This window comes from Theropithecus gelada, chromosome 5, assembly GCF_003255815.1.
Source record: "Theropithecus gelada isolate Dixy chromosome 5, Tgel_1.0, whole genome shotgun sequence".
Taxonomy (NCBI): Eukaryota; Metazoa; Chordata; class Mammalia; order Primates; family Cercopithecidae; genus Theropithecus; species Theropithecus gelada.
In genome coordinates, this window is record NC_037672.1 from 9,054,170 (window position 1) to 9,070,916 (window position 16,747).

At 52.7% G+C, this 16,747-nt stretch overlaps 1 protein-coding gene across 4 annotated transcripts in view; it reads right to left on the reverse strand.

The window, feature by feature from the left end:
• WDR1 (WD repeat domain 1) overlaps positions 1-16,747 on the reverse strand; it is a 45,171-nt gene that overhangs the window by 25,906 nt on the left and 2,518 nt on the right. For 2 of the 4 annotated variants that reach the window (XM_025385827.1, XM_025385829.1), the window contains exon 3: positions 5,350-5,440. The exons of 1 other annotated variant lie outside the window; for it this stretch is intronic. In XM_025385827.1, the coding sequence (XP_025241612.1) occupies positions 5,350-5,440 (91 nt within the window). The remainder of the gene's footprint in view (positions 1-5,349; positions 5,441-16,747) is intronic. One more of the 4 variants, XM_025385828.1, reaches the window with a different exon arrangement.

The following is a 16,747-nucleotide window of genomic DNA, read 5'->3' on the forward strand; positions in this document are numbered from 1 at the left end:
GATCTCAGCTCACTGCAAGCTCCGCCTCCCGGGTTCACGCCATTCTCCGGCCTCAGCCTCCCGAGTAGCTGGGACTACAGGCGCCTGCCACCTCGCCCGGCTAGTTTTTTTTTCGTATTTCTTAGTAGAGACGGGGTTTCACCGTGTTAGCCAGGATGGTCTCGATCTCCTGACCTCGTGATCCGCCCGTCTCGGCCTCCCAAAGTGCTGGGATTACAGGCTTGAGCCACTGCGCCAGGCCGAGAAGGTGTCTTAGGGCTACGATATTCAGCCACTCTTAAGTCAGAACCCGTGGCCTCCAGAGGCCTGCCATTCGGGGCCTCTGCATTTTGCCAGAGATCATCTGGATAACAAACCTTGCTTCAGGGACACATGATGGCAAACTCCCATATGCCAGGAAGTGGTTGAGTTTTCTCCGTTTCTTTTCTTGTAGGGGCATCAGAATGACGTGTGGGCCTCAGGCCACTTTTGTGGAATGGGACGACACTGGCTACACCTGCCTCTCCTGTGCAGTTGCTGCAGTGACTTCTGGAAACGAGGTGCAGAGCTGTGAGGGTGCAGCGTGCTGCCCAGTGCGATGCCTCAGCATGGTCTGGCGGCCTCCACCCGGGCCTGCAGACCTGGCTCCCTGTGCAGCTTCCCACAGCGTGCTGCTGCCTGGCAAATCAGCAGCCTCACTCACACACCGAGCACTTCCGTGACTCACAGGAATTCAAGCGTAAGATTCCTTTGTGAGAGTAGCAGGTGGGTGTTGCGGGGGAAGGAGAACTATACACAGAACTTGATGCTGATTCCCTCCTCACCGGAGCGTGGGCAGCCAATTGTAACAGAAGCAACACTGGGGGCCACGTACCCCCAAACCCCCACCACGATCCTGTCACCAAGTACCAAGTCCCAATCCTGACACACCCTCTCCAAATGAGCACTGTGTTGGTGTGAAGAAATGGGAGCATTCTAGACTATCTCAAGGCTTCACGGCTTAAAACCTCAGCCCCATCTGCTAAGCAGGTAAGGGCACCTTTTTAAGAGGATCCTCAGGCCACGTTAACACCCACCACAACTCTACAGCAGCTTCCAGTGAAAAGAGCTTTTGTTTTCTTGGTGGAGCTGAGCAGCTCAAGGGAGGGCAGCAGCTAAGAGCCAGGCCTTGGGTTCGAATCCAGCCTCTGCCACATACAGGCTTTGTGGGGCTCAGCAAGCAATGTGGCCTGTGTCCTCATCCAGAAGAGGGGAAATAACAGAGTCACTCACAGGGCTGCCGTAGGTTCCACGAGTTAACATGTGCAAAGTCTCCAACTAGTCCTCAGTGCACAGCAAGAGCTCGTTACGAGTCAGGTGGAACTAGTCCATGAATTAACTGAGGCTCTGCACAGGCCACAAAGATGCCTTGCTTGTGGGCAGACACACAGCCCGAGCCTCTAATGAGCCAGGCCCTGAGATGCACATAACCGTCCCGCTCTCAGTCTAGCTGCGGGGACACGCAAGCGGAGATGCCAAATCCAGAGAACAGCACTAACTAAGGGGAGTCCCAGAAGGGCCCAGTCCTCTGCGCGAGGTCCAGGAAGACTACCTGCTGTGCTGCCCGAGGTGAGCTCCAAAGGGGACCTGCAGATCTGCTTAGTGAAGTCCCTTCACTGATAAAACAGGCTGCGGGGGAAGAAGGGGTCAGAAGAGGAAGTCACCACAGGCTGGCAGCACTGGAAGGGAGCACTGTGTGTATAGGAAGGACACACATATACACTCAGGAGCATACATACTCACACATGTACACATGACCACACACGCACACATATGCAGACACACATTCACACATGCACATGTGACCACATGCTCTGCTGTGCTCAGGCCCGCCCAGGCCCATGCTGCCCCAGGGAGAAGACAATGCTCTCCAGGACAAGGCAGAGGGCATCCCACCCTCTCACACAGGTCAGCCCAGCCGTCCCACCTCCCTGGGCTCAGCAAGCCACTGCCTGCTCTGCCCATCAGCTCAGATTCCATCCCAGGCCTGGTTTCCCAGCTGTTTTCCTACTGCCTCCCGTACCAGAGCATCAGCCCCCTCCCCCATTGGATCCTGCTTATTTTTCTAATTCTTCTCCAAAGCAGCTGGGGTAGGAAAGAGACAGTGGGACCTAGGGAGCGAGCACTCAGACCCCAATCTAACGAAGACAACCCTGATGCAGTTGCCAAACACTGACTGAGGGCCGGCTGGGTGTCAAATGCCATGCTGGAGGCAGAGCAGTGAGCCCAACAGGCCAAGTGCCTGCCCTGCTAAGAGTCCAGAGGGGAGGTGAAAATAGACGCACACCTTCAGCTGTTAGTCACCAGCAGTGCAGGGGACAGAGTGAGGATGGGGAGGGCTCCCTCTCTCCGTAAACTCACGGAGACAAGGGACTGCACCAAGAAGCACCACTGTGCTCGGGCCCCGGGCTCAGGCGTAATCCACGAGCTGAGCCATCTCTGGTGGGCCACTTCTAATGGCCCCTTCCTCTAGGAAGCCTGCCCTGGGCCTACTGCCAAACCACATGCCTGTTACATGGCCCTTGCTGACTCCCAAGGGCAGCCTGGAACCATGGCCCCAGCGCCAAGGCAGACAGAACAGTAGCATGGAAATAACCTCAGGAAAAGGAGACCTGGGTCTGCCCCAGAAATGACCCCTGCACTCTGAGGACAGCCCCGTGGGAATGTGGGCTCCCAGAGGGCAGACTGACCATTGTGTTCAGTGCCAGAGGCTCCCAGATGCAGGGCCCTTCCCAAGCTTCAATCCCTCAGCAGTCATGAACCAGCCAGACTGACAGGGTCTAAAGATCCGCAAAGGGTTGGGGCCAGCTGCCAGATAACCCACTTAGTGAGCCAGCACAGCTCTTTCTCAGACCCCTCCCTCCAAATCACCCCCCTACCACACTATTTTTAGCGCCACTTCATCTCTGCAGCAAACGTTCCAATGTAAGCCTTAACAACTGCTTTGCTCTATTCAAAGAAATGTATTAGAAACATAAAATGTGATCTCGCCCAACACCTGGACCTGAGGATGGCCCAAAACTCCCTTGGCTCTTCCACAAAATCAGGGCACTTTTCAGGGAGGACAGCATCCCATGATGGCCACTTATTTATGTGGTTTTTGTCCTTTGCAACGGTCTCCGCAACAGCCTTCCATTGATTTCTGTCTCACTGGACACTCTTCTGGGGACTGGAGAGAGGGCAGGCCTGGGCCCGCAGGCTCTCCGCTTGCAGCTGACAGGGCAGGGACATTGTGCCAGGCAGGGGCGGAGGCCCTCGCCAACTGCATTCTTCTCCTGAGAAGACAATTCTCAGAGCACTCGGCTCTGTGTTAAACATGTAGAGACATTCAGGCCAAATCTTGGGGCTTTAAATGAAGAGACTTTTGCTGGCAAGCAGGGCTTGGGGAAAAAATAAATCATGGAGCTAAATAAATCATGGGCTATAAATGAGAACGTGTTTTACAGATGGAGCTGGAGAAGATCTAAATACAAAACCATTAAATGCCTACTATGAGCCAGACTGTGGGCCCAACCCTTCACCGTGAGCACGGCCGACCGCCAACAGCAGCCAGCCAGCTCACCCAGCAGCCTGGCTTGGTCAGAACAGAGCCTCAGTTTTGTGACAGGTAATGGGTCACCCAGGGGGTAAGTACCCATTAGTGCAAAAGTCATGCTGGGCACGTCCACGCCTTACTGGCTCCTTCACCACACCCTACGAGGCAGGCACTAGCAGCCCCAGTTTGGAGGAGAAAATTCAGGCCCAGGAAGGTGAGTTACTCAATTAAGGCTATGCAGCCAGTAAGAGGCTGCCATGGTCTGAATGTGCCCCCTCCAAAAGCATGTACTGGAAACTTAATCCCCAACGCACCAGTGTTTGCAGATGGGGCCTATGGAGAGGTAATTAGGCCAGGAGGGCTCTGTCCTCAGGAATGGGTATTATGACATGAGTGGCTTCCTGATAAAAGGACAAGCCCAGCCCCTCTTCTCTCTCTCTTTGCTCCTCCGCCATGGAATGACTCAGCAGAAGGCTCCTGACAGATACCGGCCACTGCTGTCCAACTGCCCAGCCCCAAGAACTGTGAGCCAATACATTTCTGTTAGTTGTAAATTACCTAGTCTGTGGTATTCTGTCATAACAGTACAAAGCAGACTAAGACGAAGCCAAACCCAGGTCTTCCCCAACCCCAAGGCCCACCATCTCCCACACACCCTTCAGGACAGGCTGCTGTGCACACGCAGGGTGGTACAGGCAGAGGGCCACGGTATCGTGAATCCTGCCCTCCCCTACTGGCTGCTTAGCTCTCTCAGCAATCCGGTCATAGTCGTCACTCTCCAGAGAGGCTGACGAGGCCCATATCAGCTTACTCACTTGGCCTCCCTGGGCTGCAGATGGCTAGGCAAGGCAGGTAGTAGTTATCTGTTGAGCTTATGAATGAATGAGTGAGTGAATGAATGAGTGGGCCACCACTCTAGAAGGGGTACCACTCTTACTCCTGTGCCTCTTATTCCCATCTGTATACAGGAAAAGCTCTACGTCAAAGAACTAAGTGAATACAAAAACATCCTTCAAGAGGAAAGCTCTCTCCACCCCCCGCCTCTGCCTAGCCTCCCACTGAGCCACACAAAAGCCCAGGCTGCGGAGAGCAAAGGCCCAGTCCACAAATAAAACGTGAGCACTGGCCTGGAGGCCAGCATTGTGCTAGCACTGGGAAAGGAGCAGCGGGTAAGGATGACACAAAACAAAACATCAATTCTCTCTCTCACACACACACACACACACACACACACACGGCCCACATGGGCTCCAACATACCATGCCATGGCTTCCTGCAAAAGGTCCCTGGCCAATCTCATGGTGGCATTTCTGCTGACCTCCAAGCTGGAACTACCTGGAACACTACAAACTAGAAAGTGTACTTTCTGTTCTCGAACTAAGGCCAGTTTTGAAAAGGGGCATTTTGGTAGCTTATACCAGGGGTGTCCAATCTTTTGGCTTCCCTGGGCCACAGATACGATACACTAATACTAATGATAGCTGATAAGCTTGAAAAGAGAAGAGAAGAGCAAAGCAAAGCAAAAACACCTCATGTTTTAAAAAGTTTACAAATTTGTGTTGGGCTGCATTCAAAGCCGTCCTGGACCACATGCAGCTCGTGGGCCGCCGGTTGGACAAGCCTGGCTTACACATTCCTTGTGGCTCCCCTCAACTAACCCACTACCCTCAGCCTGCTCCTCTACCCCCCATCTCCCTCCTCCCACTCTCCCAAGGCCAGAAGCCCAGCTTTGCCCTGGGCCCTGAGCGCCACCCAGGCCTCCATAAGTGTCCACGAGCCTTGCCCCCGTACAGTACCTCCAGAGGCAATGTAGAATCCGCTGGGCGCATACTTGGCCACCACCACCTGATGGGCGTGCTCCGTGTAGATGTCAGCAAGGGCTGGGTTCTGCAGGAGGAGACCCCGAAATGAACAGAAGGAAGGAGAAGCAGTCAAGCTTCCAGTTCTCCACATCAACAGATTTGGGGTGAAAGGGGTGTACAAAGAAACACTGAAGCTAAAACCTTCATGAAGGAAATCGCAGAAGCATATCACTTGCCTACATACCTAATGCCTGCCCACCTATCTCTGGGTGATAGAATTTTATGTTACTTTAATTTATTTTCTTTAGTCTATAATTGTACAAGGTGATTTCTTTCCTTTTCTGTACTTTCCATAATACAGAACAAGTGTATCAGTGAATCACATACACAAACCAAAAGTTGGATTAGAGCAAGAAGCACTGGTTCTACTCCCTCCCATTTGTGGGAAGCTGCATTCATTCCAGTGCTCTGTTCTCTTCCCTCTTCAGGACCAGCTCTCCCAGCCGCCAGTCAATGCTGGACCCCAAACATGGCACCTGGCTGTGCTGCACAGGAGCAGAGCAGGACAAGCTGTGGAAGCCCTCCCTATCAAAAATCTGGGTTTGCAAAGGAAAGTCGATTCCCCACTCCCTTTCACAGCACAGATCAAAGGCTGGGTGGACTTTGTGGCAAAAATGGGGCCAACATTTGAGCCTAGAAGCGTCTTCAGCAATGAGGTTCTAACATGTAATGTGCTAAAAGTAGATCCCTGCGCCTCCCTCCCCGCATGCACATACACGCGAGGCCTCGGTGAAACAGAAACACACACACACACTGGGCTGCTCTCAATCTGTCTCCACAGTGTAGCTTTCTTTCAGGAGGGAATAAACACGTGGCCATCTAATCTCTGATACCTGCTGTCAGCTTTTCACAAACCAAGTACTCTTTGAAAGAGGTAGCTTCCTGCTGGCTTGAGGCTTAGGACACATCAGATTCCTGTGAGGCTGCCCGGGCACCCCTAGCATGACCCCACCTGCTGCCACCCCACCCCTCATCTCCCTTAGACCCCTCCTCCAAGCCCTGAGGGGCCTCCAGGTCACAAGATCCCCACACTGCCCCCATCTCACGAGACTGAGACCACAGAAGTATACACCCCGATTTCCGCCCACCTTCTGCCATCCTGTTTAACTCCACATCTCTGTGCAGTCTGTGCCTTCAGCCAGCACCTCTCCTTGCCTGCGGACACCCACTCACCCATCAGGCCTAACGGAAGCGTTCCCTCCTCCATGAAGCCTCCGAGTACGGCCCAAGCTACCCATAACACTCTTCTGCGCTTCCAGATCATTTCACATGTCCCCAGGGATGGCACAACACACATCATAGTCCCTAGCATTCCTGTCCATCTCCTCCAACTCTGCTGTGACCTGCTTCACATGACCTTTATCTCACTAGCCATCTCAATAAGTGGTTTTGGGGAGAAAAAAGGAAGTTTACACAGATCTTCTCTTTCATCCCTAAGACTTAACACAGCATTATATGATGTAATAGACACTTATCATAAATTAATCCATTTTGGGATAATCATTTGCCAGTGAAATTAGAATGTATCAAGGTCTCTATCCAAAGAAGATATTATGAACGACAAGCAAGCACATGAAAAAGCACTCAGTGTCATTAGTCTTGGGAAACGCAAGACAAAACTACAACGGAATACCACTCCCCACTCCATACTCACTAGAATCAATAAAAAGAAAAGACTGACATCACCAAGAGCTGGCAAGGGTAGCTCCGGTGTAACACTGGAATGTTCACACCGCTGGTGGACATGCAAAACGGTACAGTAGGAAAAGAGCTGGGCAGGTTATTTATAAACCTAAACAGACACTACTCACACCAAACACCAGCAACCCCACTCCTAGGTATCTGCCCTGGAGAAATGCAAGCACGTGTCCACCAAAACACATGTGAGCAATGCTCACAGAAGCTTTCTTTGCAATGGCCAAAAACTGGAAACACCCAAATATCCATCAACAGGTGAACAGAGAAACATGCAACACACTGCACTGCTTAGTGATAAAAAGGAACAAAGTACAAATGCACTCAACACCAGCTATCAATCTCCAACACACTATGCGAAGTGAAAAAGCCAGACAGAAAAGACTACATGTTGCCTCTCACTTCGTATGAAAGAGGATTTCAGAAAAGGCAACCCCAATGACAGAAAGCAGATAAGCAACTGCTGGGGGCCAGGGTGGAAGGGGTCGGGGGGGCACCTTCCGGAGTGCCTGGAACGTTCTGTCATGACTGGGGTGGTGGTTATGGGACTATATAGGTATCTGCCAAGATCCAAGCCACACACTGAATACTGACAAATTCTACTGTATCTAAATTACACCTCAATAAAACTAAGATACTGGCCATCTATTAAATGTCTGCCCAATCCAACCCTCTCCCACTCCAATTAGTCCTTCATGTTCTGACATTGACAAATCCCTACCCAAAACAGCTGGCAAGAAAATGATCCAATTAACAGGCAGCCCTCCAAGACCCTGTTCGGTGTCCACTCACAGCTGACTGGGGGTGGGGGAGGTCTCACGCTCACATACAGGGGCACCTGCCCATCCCCCCAGACAGATGGCCTCATGGGCTCTCCCAGCCTGGGCAACCTCCTCCCCAGGCCACACTGCCGTAGAAAGGGTGGGGCTCCCACGCGCCTTCGGCAGGGGAGGGCATCCAGAGATGGAAGATGACTAGGCAGGGGCATGGGAGGAAGTTCTGCCCCTAAAAATTCCTTCCCCTAAATGGTCAGGGCTGTGTGTAAAAACCCCAAAGGGCACCAGAATACTGCCAGCTGATGAATCACTCACTCTCGTTTGTATTCTAAATACAACTGGGTCAGCGGTGGGGGCTGAGATACTCCAAACTGCAGATAATGACTTACATCTGAGTCAGAGCAGCCTCCTCCCCAGCTCCTCAGCTCGCAGCGGGAGACTGCTTACTACAGCCAGAAAGATACCTCCTACCCCCACATGTCACTCGGCCTGTGAGGCTCTGTCCCCACCAGCTGGGTCGAGATGGCACCTTGATACCCTCAGAGTGCCCCTCTCTCCCCAGCCTCCTCCCTCTCCTGCCATCTTGGGGAAGAACAATGAGATTGGGGGTTGAGAAGCTTATTTGGGGAAAAACTCTGAAATAGGGAAAACGAACAAGGAGGGCAGGAAGCCAATTCCAGGAGCCCCAGTGCTGCTGTGGGGCAAAAGTGCCGTCTCTCCGTCTCCCTAGGGGGCTGGGGGAGACCGCCTTGGAGTTGCCCACTCAGGGACACCCCTCCTCCCAGGCTTTCTTCTCGTGCTGCTGCAGGCTGGGCCAGCTCTGGCAGTGGGAGGCTGCCGTTCAGTCCTCACCCCAGGCCTGCCCAGCTTTCCTTGCCAACTCCCAGCCCACCTTCTCTTTCACCTCCACCATTGTCAGTGCAGTCTTCCTGTTCCTCCTGGGAAGAGCAATAACTGCTCTGGAATTCATCTCCACCCTCCACCAAGCCAGGAGTCTTCAAATCCCGGCCCTGAGGTAATCAGGCTTGCAACCCACCCTTCCTGAGCTCCCTCCAGGCTTCAGCCTACTCATCGCTGCCCTGCTGCTGCCTTGATGTTGCCAGTCACTCCTTGGGCCGACTACCCCAACCCACGGCCCCTCACCCCCACCCTTGAGGACAGAACAGGTGCATCCCCTCTACCGTGCTGGCCCCAGACCCCTTCCCCAGTGGCCTCCACACCTGGGGGGTCAGGGCCTGTGAGGGCCAGAGCTGGGGCTGGGACGAGACCTCGAGACAAGCCCCAGAATTCTGCCACCACCCCTGGAGGAGGCCAGGGGGCCTCTGAGAACATGAAGGACACCAGCCAGCAATCAAGGAGTCACACACGTGATGCAGACCCAGGACCTACGGACTTTGGCACGTGACAGCACCCAGCCCTGCCAACACAGGGCCTGGTTCAAGGCCCAGTGGTGCCCTTTTGAAGCAGAAGCTTTGGACTTGACCCCGGAAGGCCATTCTACTTTGTCACACCATGCTCAGGTCCCACCCACCAGCCCCTGCCTCCCACCTGTGCACTGAGGCGTCCTGCCCAGGAACAGCTGATCTTTTTCTGAGAATCCTGTTGAATGGAAAACCTAAACAAACTCCCCCCAGCACCTGTCCAATTTCTGTCCCGCCTTTGAGACTCACTCTAATACACAGGTCATGCAAACAAGCGCACAGAAGCGACATTTACTTCACGCTGCTATGCCCAGGCAGCATCACTTACAATTAGCGAGCCCCCCAAAGCTCTCTTACTTTCCTATGTCCTCCCAGTCTCAGGTGGTGACGGAGGGGTCAGAGGTCACTACTCCAATTTATAGGTAGGCTGTGATGACCCTGGGTCCTGGGGCTTGGGTCTCAAGGCTTGGCACTGGTATCTCCGCTCCTGGCCCACAGTGAACCTGATGGAACATACTAGAAGGTTGGAGATACCTGCCCAAGCAAAAAACATTTCAGCAGTCAACGACACAACACTGACGAAGGGGCCTCCTGTGCTCTCCTTTCGCTGCCGATTGTCCCCGGGAACCCCAGAGAAAGTCTCAGGCATCCTCCATGGTACACCCAGGCCGAGTGAGCCTGAGTTTCCAGTCAGGGCATTGGCTTTGAAAATACTGCAAGCTCCTGCAAGCAACAGAGGCTGAAAGCCGTCACGGCTGTAACTGACCCGCATAAACACAACTGGCCAGGGCCCTTCTGTTCACTGGTGACTACAACTAAGGGCAAGGCTGAATGACAGCAAAAAACCTCAGCTCCAAAGCAGGAATGTAAACTTCTGCGACACAATGCCTTCTCCTAATTATCCTCTAAGGCCCAGACAAAGGCCATCTCCTCCAAGAAGCCTTCCCTGATGCTCCAAGCTAGAAATGATCTCTCCCACCCTGAACCCCATCTTCCCTGACTCCCACCCCACTGCCCGCACTACTTGCCACCTTGGAGCACACATCACCTGTGCCCCACCTACCTTCTGCACCACAGTGCGGAGGGTTCACACCTGACTCACCACTGCAGCTGCCAAATACCCACAAAGACCAGAACTTGGCTGCAGCCTGGTAGCTGTTTATGAAGAAACAAATCCCCACCGGCTACTTACTATCCACTCTCAGGCCCTGGGTGGGCCCTTAGTGGATTCTCTTTGAAACCTCACAACACCTGCTGTAAGGAAGGTAACCTCATAATCCCACATGACGAAGAAACTAAGGCAGACACTGAGCGATGTGCCCCAGGCCACCCAGCTGGTAAGTGGCAGCACCAGACCTGAACTCAGGGCCAGTTGCTCCTGACTCATCATGGGTTATGAGCACGTAACTAACACCACGGTGAGTCAAGGGAGGTACCGAATGCTTGCCACCTTCATGCCATCCCAGGTCATGCCACTGCAAATCAGGGACCATCTATGGTGGCCTTTACTCCTCCCTGTGGTTTTGTTCTGTTTCTTACGGTTGGTCCCAATGTTAGTGTGATTCTTGAACGCAGAGAATAAAGTCTGCACTGGCCAACCAGCTGTGTGCTTCCGAACAGTGCACAGGCAGCTCCTTGAGCTGGCTGTGGACAGGGGTGTGGTCACTCACAGGTTGCCATGTCCTGAACGACTTTCCCTTCCTGCCTCCCAGCTCAGCCTCAGATGCTTTGAACAGGCCTGGGGGAACTCAGTGTGTGGCCCTGCACAGCAGCAGCCCTCACTGGACTACGTGTGAGCAGGTCACCGCCACCTCCCTTTTCAGTCTTCCCCTCGACTACTACTCCCCACCCAGGGCCCACTAGGGCCTTAACTGATGAGTCGAAAAAGTAGACCTGGGGGTGGCTGCCAGGGTTCAAATCCCAGTACCTTCCAGAGGTTCAGCATCCTCACCTCTCAAAGGAGAGATGAGGGCATCCACCCAGCAGGGCAGTCACGAAGACAAAAGCAGAGGTCCCCGCCAGGGCCCAGCCAACCTTCTGAAGACGCTTTACGAATTAGCTCAGTTAAACCTTACACTGATCCCATGATAACATTCCTCCCACTCTCGCAGGCGTGGAAACAGAAGTGGCAAGCACACCAAGTGTCAGCCACAGACCAGCACGAAATATACTCAGCAAAGAACAGAGGTGCTCAGGGGTATGCACTGGATTGGACAGTGGGGCAGGGGTAGGGTATGGGTGGGCTGCTGGCCTTTCTCTGGGTAACCCTGGAGAGCAGGCAGGACCCATATGTAGAAGTGACTAGCAAGGTGACCAAAGCTGAGGACCCACAGGTCTAAGGAGCAGGCACATCGCCAGGGCAGGGAGTGCCCGCCCATCACTGAGATGGTGAAGAGATGCAGAGGGCCCTTGCCTGTGTCCACAGCTGTTCCTAACAAGGGCCATGCAGAAGGTGGAGGTCACGCTCCAAAGAACCACCTCCAACCACTCTTGGGCAAGGCCATCTCTCCACTAGTCTTAAGCATGAGGCTAAACCTTTTCTCTTACCTCAAAGATGGCTTCGGTATCCCTCCCCTTACCTCCAATAGGGCAAGACATGTACCAAAAGCAACCCACAGGAGGCCACAGTAGGGCTGAAGGACCCAGGTGCACATGCTGTTTCCTGCCTGGTCTCGCCCCACTTCTGCCATGTGTCTCAACACTTCTCCTGGAGAACTCTTATTCATCCTTCAATACCCAACTCAAATGTGCCACTTCTCCAGCAGCTGTACCCGCTGCTCTGTGGCATGCCATGTGTCTCAACGCTCCTCCTGGAGAACTCTTATTCATCCTTCAAGACCCAACTCAAATGCGCCACTTCTCCAGCAGCTGTCCCCGCTACTCTGTGGCACAGCTGGCTCCTTCCTCACACTCCCAGAGCACCCAGGGCATTGTTCTTTTGAAGCACTTAACCTGGCGCCTTCGAAGGTTCTTTACCAGAGTTTTCAACCTTGGTACCACTGGCATTTGGGGATGGACAGTTATTTGTGGAAGGATGGCCACGTACCTTGTAGAATGTTTGGCCACATCCCTGACGTCAGATACCAATGGCACAAAAATGTCTACAAACATTGCCAGATATCCCTCAGGGGAATGAGGTGGGGGAAAACCGCCCCTCCCTGAAAATCACTGATTTTAATCCTGGTGCTCTGTGGCTTAGGTAAGGATTGCCAAGACAAGGGCTTAGTAAATATGTGCGGGAAACATGTGAGCCAGAGATGGCTGCACCACCGCGCTGACGCCTTCTTCATCTTTGAGCAGCTTCCTAATTGGCCTCAGATCTTAAGATACAGAACTTCTCCTTACCATAGGCTTGATCCGATGACTTGTCTGTGAGACGTCTGAATGGCTCCAGTGGCCTTCAGAGCAGGGCTGGGCTATGGTAGGCCTGTGTGAGCCACCTGCCACCACGGCACACCAGGACCTCCCAGCCTGGGTCCTGTCCACTCCCCTCACGCTCAGTGCCACAGTCACAGCCCATAAGCACCGGGCCCTTTGGGCCTCCCGGATGTGGTCCCATGCGCAGGAGTCCAGGGTTCTGACTGGCATCTGCAGCCACTCAGATTCTGCTGAGATGAAGGCTCCCCCACTGCCCTCTGCTTCCCCGGCCATCAGGTGGTCAGACTGAAGGCCTAGAGGTTCCTGGCTCTGCACCTGGCAGGCGCTGCTGCCAGCTTGTTTGCGCCCAGGTGATAATCCAACGCACCACTTCCTTCCGCCACCTAGAGTTTATTTCACTCCCACCCAGGACAGTGAGCTCCATGCGGTTAGGGCCTCCATTCTGCACCCCCACAGGCCATTGGCCATCTGAATACCCGCAGGGACTCAGCAGGCGTGCAATTCCAGAGAAGCAGCTAGGTCAGTCCTCAAGCTATCTGTTGTGCTGCCATTACCCCCAATCTGCAGGAAACACAGGGGAGTCCTCTGCATGTGAATGGTGGCTGATCGCACCAAGGGAAACCAAGAGTGAGCTCAGTACCCCCCCACCACTTGGCCTGCCCCCTGTTCAAGGAGAAAAGTCCACTGACACTGCACCTGGGTTCCCAGCAGTGTTAAATTGCTACAAACCTTGCACTCCCGGAAACTCAATTTTATAAACATCACTTTTCCAAATGTGTATTTTAGTTCTGGTATCTAGGAACTGGATACTTTAAAAAGCAGGCCCCAAACTTGCCTGCATAGCAAATCTGCTGGCTGGCTGGCACAACACAAGAGAGGCTCTGTTGTGAGGCAAAAGCTGGTTTTTTGTTTGTTTTTTTCTTTCTAAACAGGGACTACTGGCACTACTGGCATTTTAGGCTGGGTAATTCTTTAGTGTAGGATGGTCCCGTGCCTTGTTTATAATCACCAACAGGTTCGTTCACAGCCACTAGCGGTGACCCTTCCCAGTCTTTGCACAGAGGTCATAAGAGGCAGAGGTGATGCAGGTAGGTTAAGGAAACTTACAAGGAACCACCCCAGACCGAGGAGGTACCAGCACCTGAAGGAAGCTTTCCTTAGACCCCCGAAGCACAGACTACCCATCCCTTCTCCGTGGGGTACTACCGTCCCTCAAACACCGCGTATACATGGTTCACTGGAATCCCCTTCTCAGAGCTCTCTCCTTCTGGAATATTACTTTCTAGATGGCCATTATAGTCTTTTCACTCTACAAAGAAGAGTTGCCTCTCCAGGTGAGGCAATGGCACGTGTTGAAAGAAATAGACAAGAAACACCCTTTTTCTACAAGTTTAAGAAGTGCCATTATGCTGGGTTCACAACACAGCTTTTAAGTCAACAAATGACAGAGGGGGCTCCAAGTGCAAAGTTGGCAAGGGTGCTTGCCTCTTAGGTTTGAAAGGCAGATCCCACAAAATTTAGGTCTGGCAATCTACACTGAGCTGAGCTTTCCTTATTCTCTCGCAGTAAGATTTGAGTGGCTGCCTATTATCTTCACGACACAGCCCGGTTTTCCAGGCTTTTTAATCAATGAGTAACTCATTGAGCACCTACTGTGTGCCAGACACTCTTTTAGGCGAGGACATGGCAGTGACTGAAACAGGGGAAAGCTCTGCTCGCCTGGAGCTGCCGCCGTTAGCGGGACAGGCAAATACCTATGCACTTGTAAGCAGCAATAGCCTGCTGCTTGTTAGCTTGCTTCCTACTTATTGTCAGCAACGAGAGAGAAGGCCGAGAAAGGAAAATTCTGTTCCGGGGATGCCCCTCTATTAAGGTGATGACATCTAAGTAGAAACCAAGGGAAAAGGCCCGGCATGGTGGCTCGCACCTATACCCCAGTACTTTTGGAGGCCAAGGTGGGCGAGCGGATCCCTTGAGGTTGGGAGTTCAAGATCAGCCTGGCCAACACAGTGAAACCCCGTTATCTACTAAAAAATACAAAAATTAGCTGGGTGTATTGGCATGTACCTGTAGTCCCCCCTACTCGGGAGGCTGAGGCAGGAGATTCGCCTGAACCCGGCAGGTGGAGGTTGCAGTGAGCCAAGATCACACCACTGCATTCCAGCCTGGGTGACGGAGTGAGCCTCCACCTCCAATTAAAAAATACAAAGAAACCAAAGAGAAGACAAGGAGCACGCCTCGCAGCTATCTGAAAGAATGTCCAGGCAAAGGCAATAACCAGCAGGTCCCAAGACAGATGTGTGGCATGCTCCAGAAGCAGCAAGGAGGCAAGAATGCTGGAGCCCAGGCCTTGGTAAGGACTCTGGCTTTCACCGAGGTGGGACGCCACTAGAGGCCTGTCTTGTGTTTCAGCCACTCCAGCAGCAGTGTTGTGAACAGACCCCAGGGCAGTAAGGGTCAAAGCAGGGAAGCCTGTTTGGTTTTGAGGAGTTTGCGGGGGCAATAATTCAGGTGGGGGAAGACAGCTTAGTTGGGGATGGAGGCAGAGGAAGTATGGGAAATCTGTTAGATTCTGAAGACATCTGAATGTGGAGTCAGAAGGATTTGTTAAAATTAAATGTGGCACAGAAGCGAAGCAGCGAGTGAAAAAGGAGTCCAAGGTCTGGGGCCTGAACAGCTGGAGGAATGGTGTTCCCTTTTACAGGAAGAGCACATGAGAAACCCCAATTTGGCTTGGGGTATGTATGTTGAGTCTGAGATGTCAATGAGACATCTGTTACATCTTCCATGATCTGGTCCTAATCTCCATTTCTTCCCTCTTTCCTCCCTGAGCCTGCATTCCAAACAGACCATCTTTCTTCCTGAATGGTCATGCCAATTCATGTCACTTTTTTCTTCCAAGAGTACTTTACCCTACAAAAAAAAAATCTTACCCACCTTTGAGTACCCAGTCCACCCATCCAACTAACAAGAGCCTCAGTGCCTGATCTACATCCAGCCCAGGGAGGACTATATTAGTAGCATCTCGTGCTGACCTGGCATCGCAAAAACTTAAAAATAGATGAGAAGGGAAAGAGGGTAACCCCTGAGGAGAAAATGGCAAACCACGGGGAAGAAATAAGAATACAGATCTCAGAAACAGGCAGAATGGGTTTCACAAGCCGGGAAATGCTTTCTGCAAAGGGGTGCCTGTCCCTGTACGACCTCTCCATTAGAAGCAGCTCCAGTTACCGGCCTGCCTCACCTTGCTAAGTCTGACTCCTCTTTAGAGGAACAGGCCCATGTGGGGTGGAAAGAGATGCTGCAGTTTAAGAAGCCACCATGGGCCGGGCGCGGTGGCTCAAGCCTGTAATCCCAGCACTTTGGGAGGCCGAGACGGGCGGATCACGAGGTCAGGAGATCGAGACCATCCTGGCTGACACGGTGGAACCCCGTCTCTACTAAGAAATACAAAAACTTAGCCGGGCGAGGTGGTGGGCGCCTGTAGTCCCAGCTACTCGGGAGGCTGAGGCAGGAGAATGGCGTAAACCCAGGAGGTGGAGCTTGCAGTGAGCTGAGATCCGGCCACTGCACTCCAGCCTGGGCGACAGAGCGAGGCTCCGTCTCAAAAAAAAAAAAAAAAAAAAAAAAAAAAGAAGCCACCATAGGGCCAGATGCACAGCAGGTACTGTATGTGAGGCCCCTCCCTGGAAGTGAACGTGGACTGCAATGACAGGGAAGGCCTGGCTAGGGGCAAAACCAAATATCCCACTGCTCTGTATCTGAGGATGTGTTAGTGGATTTTAATTGCCAAACTACTGAATATCTCTTTAGGGGTGTCTCAATTTTTATTTTCTCAAAAACTTCGGGACCTGACTTTGGAGACTTCTAGGCATTACCATTAGATCCCTGGTGACGTTTCTCCAGTTCTAAGCAAGGCCATTTCGGCCTTCTAGGAATCTGACTAGCAAGTTGTTAGCACCTTCAAAGCACACTCACACCCACCCACCCCCTCCTCTGAGGTGCCCAGCAATCCTGGGCAGGTAGAGCTCTGTCTTTTTTTTTTTTTTTTTTTTTTTTTTG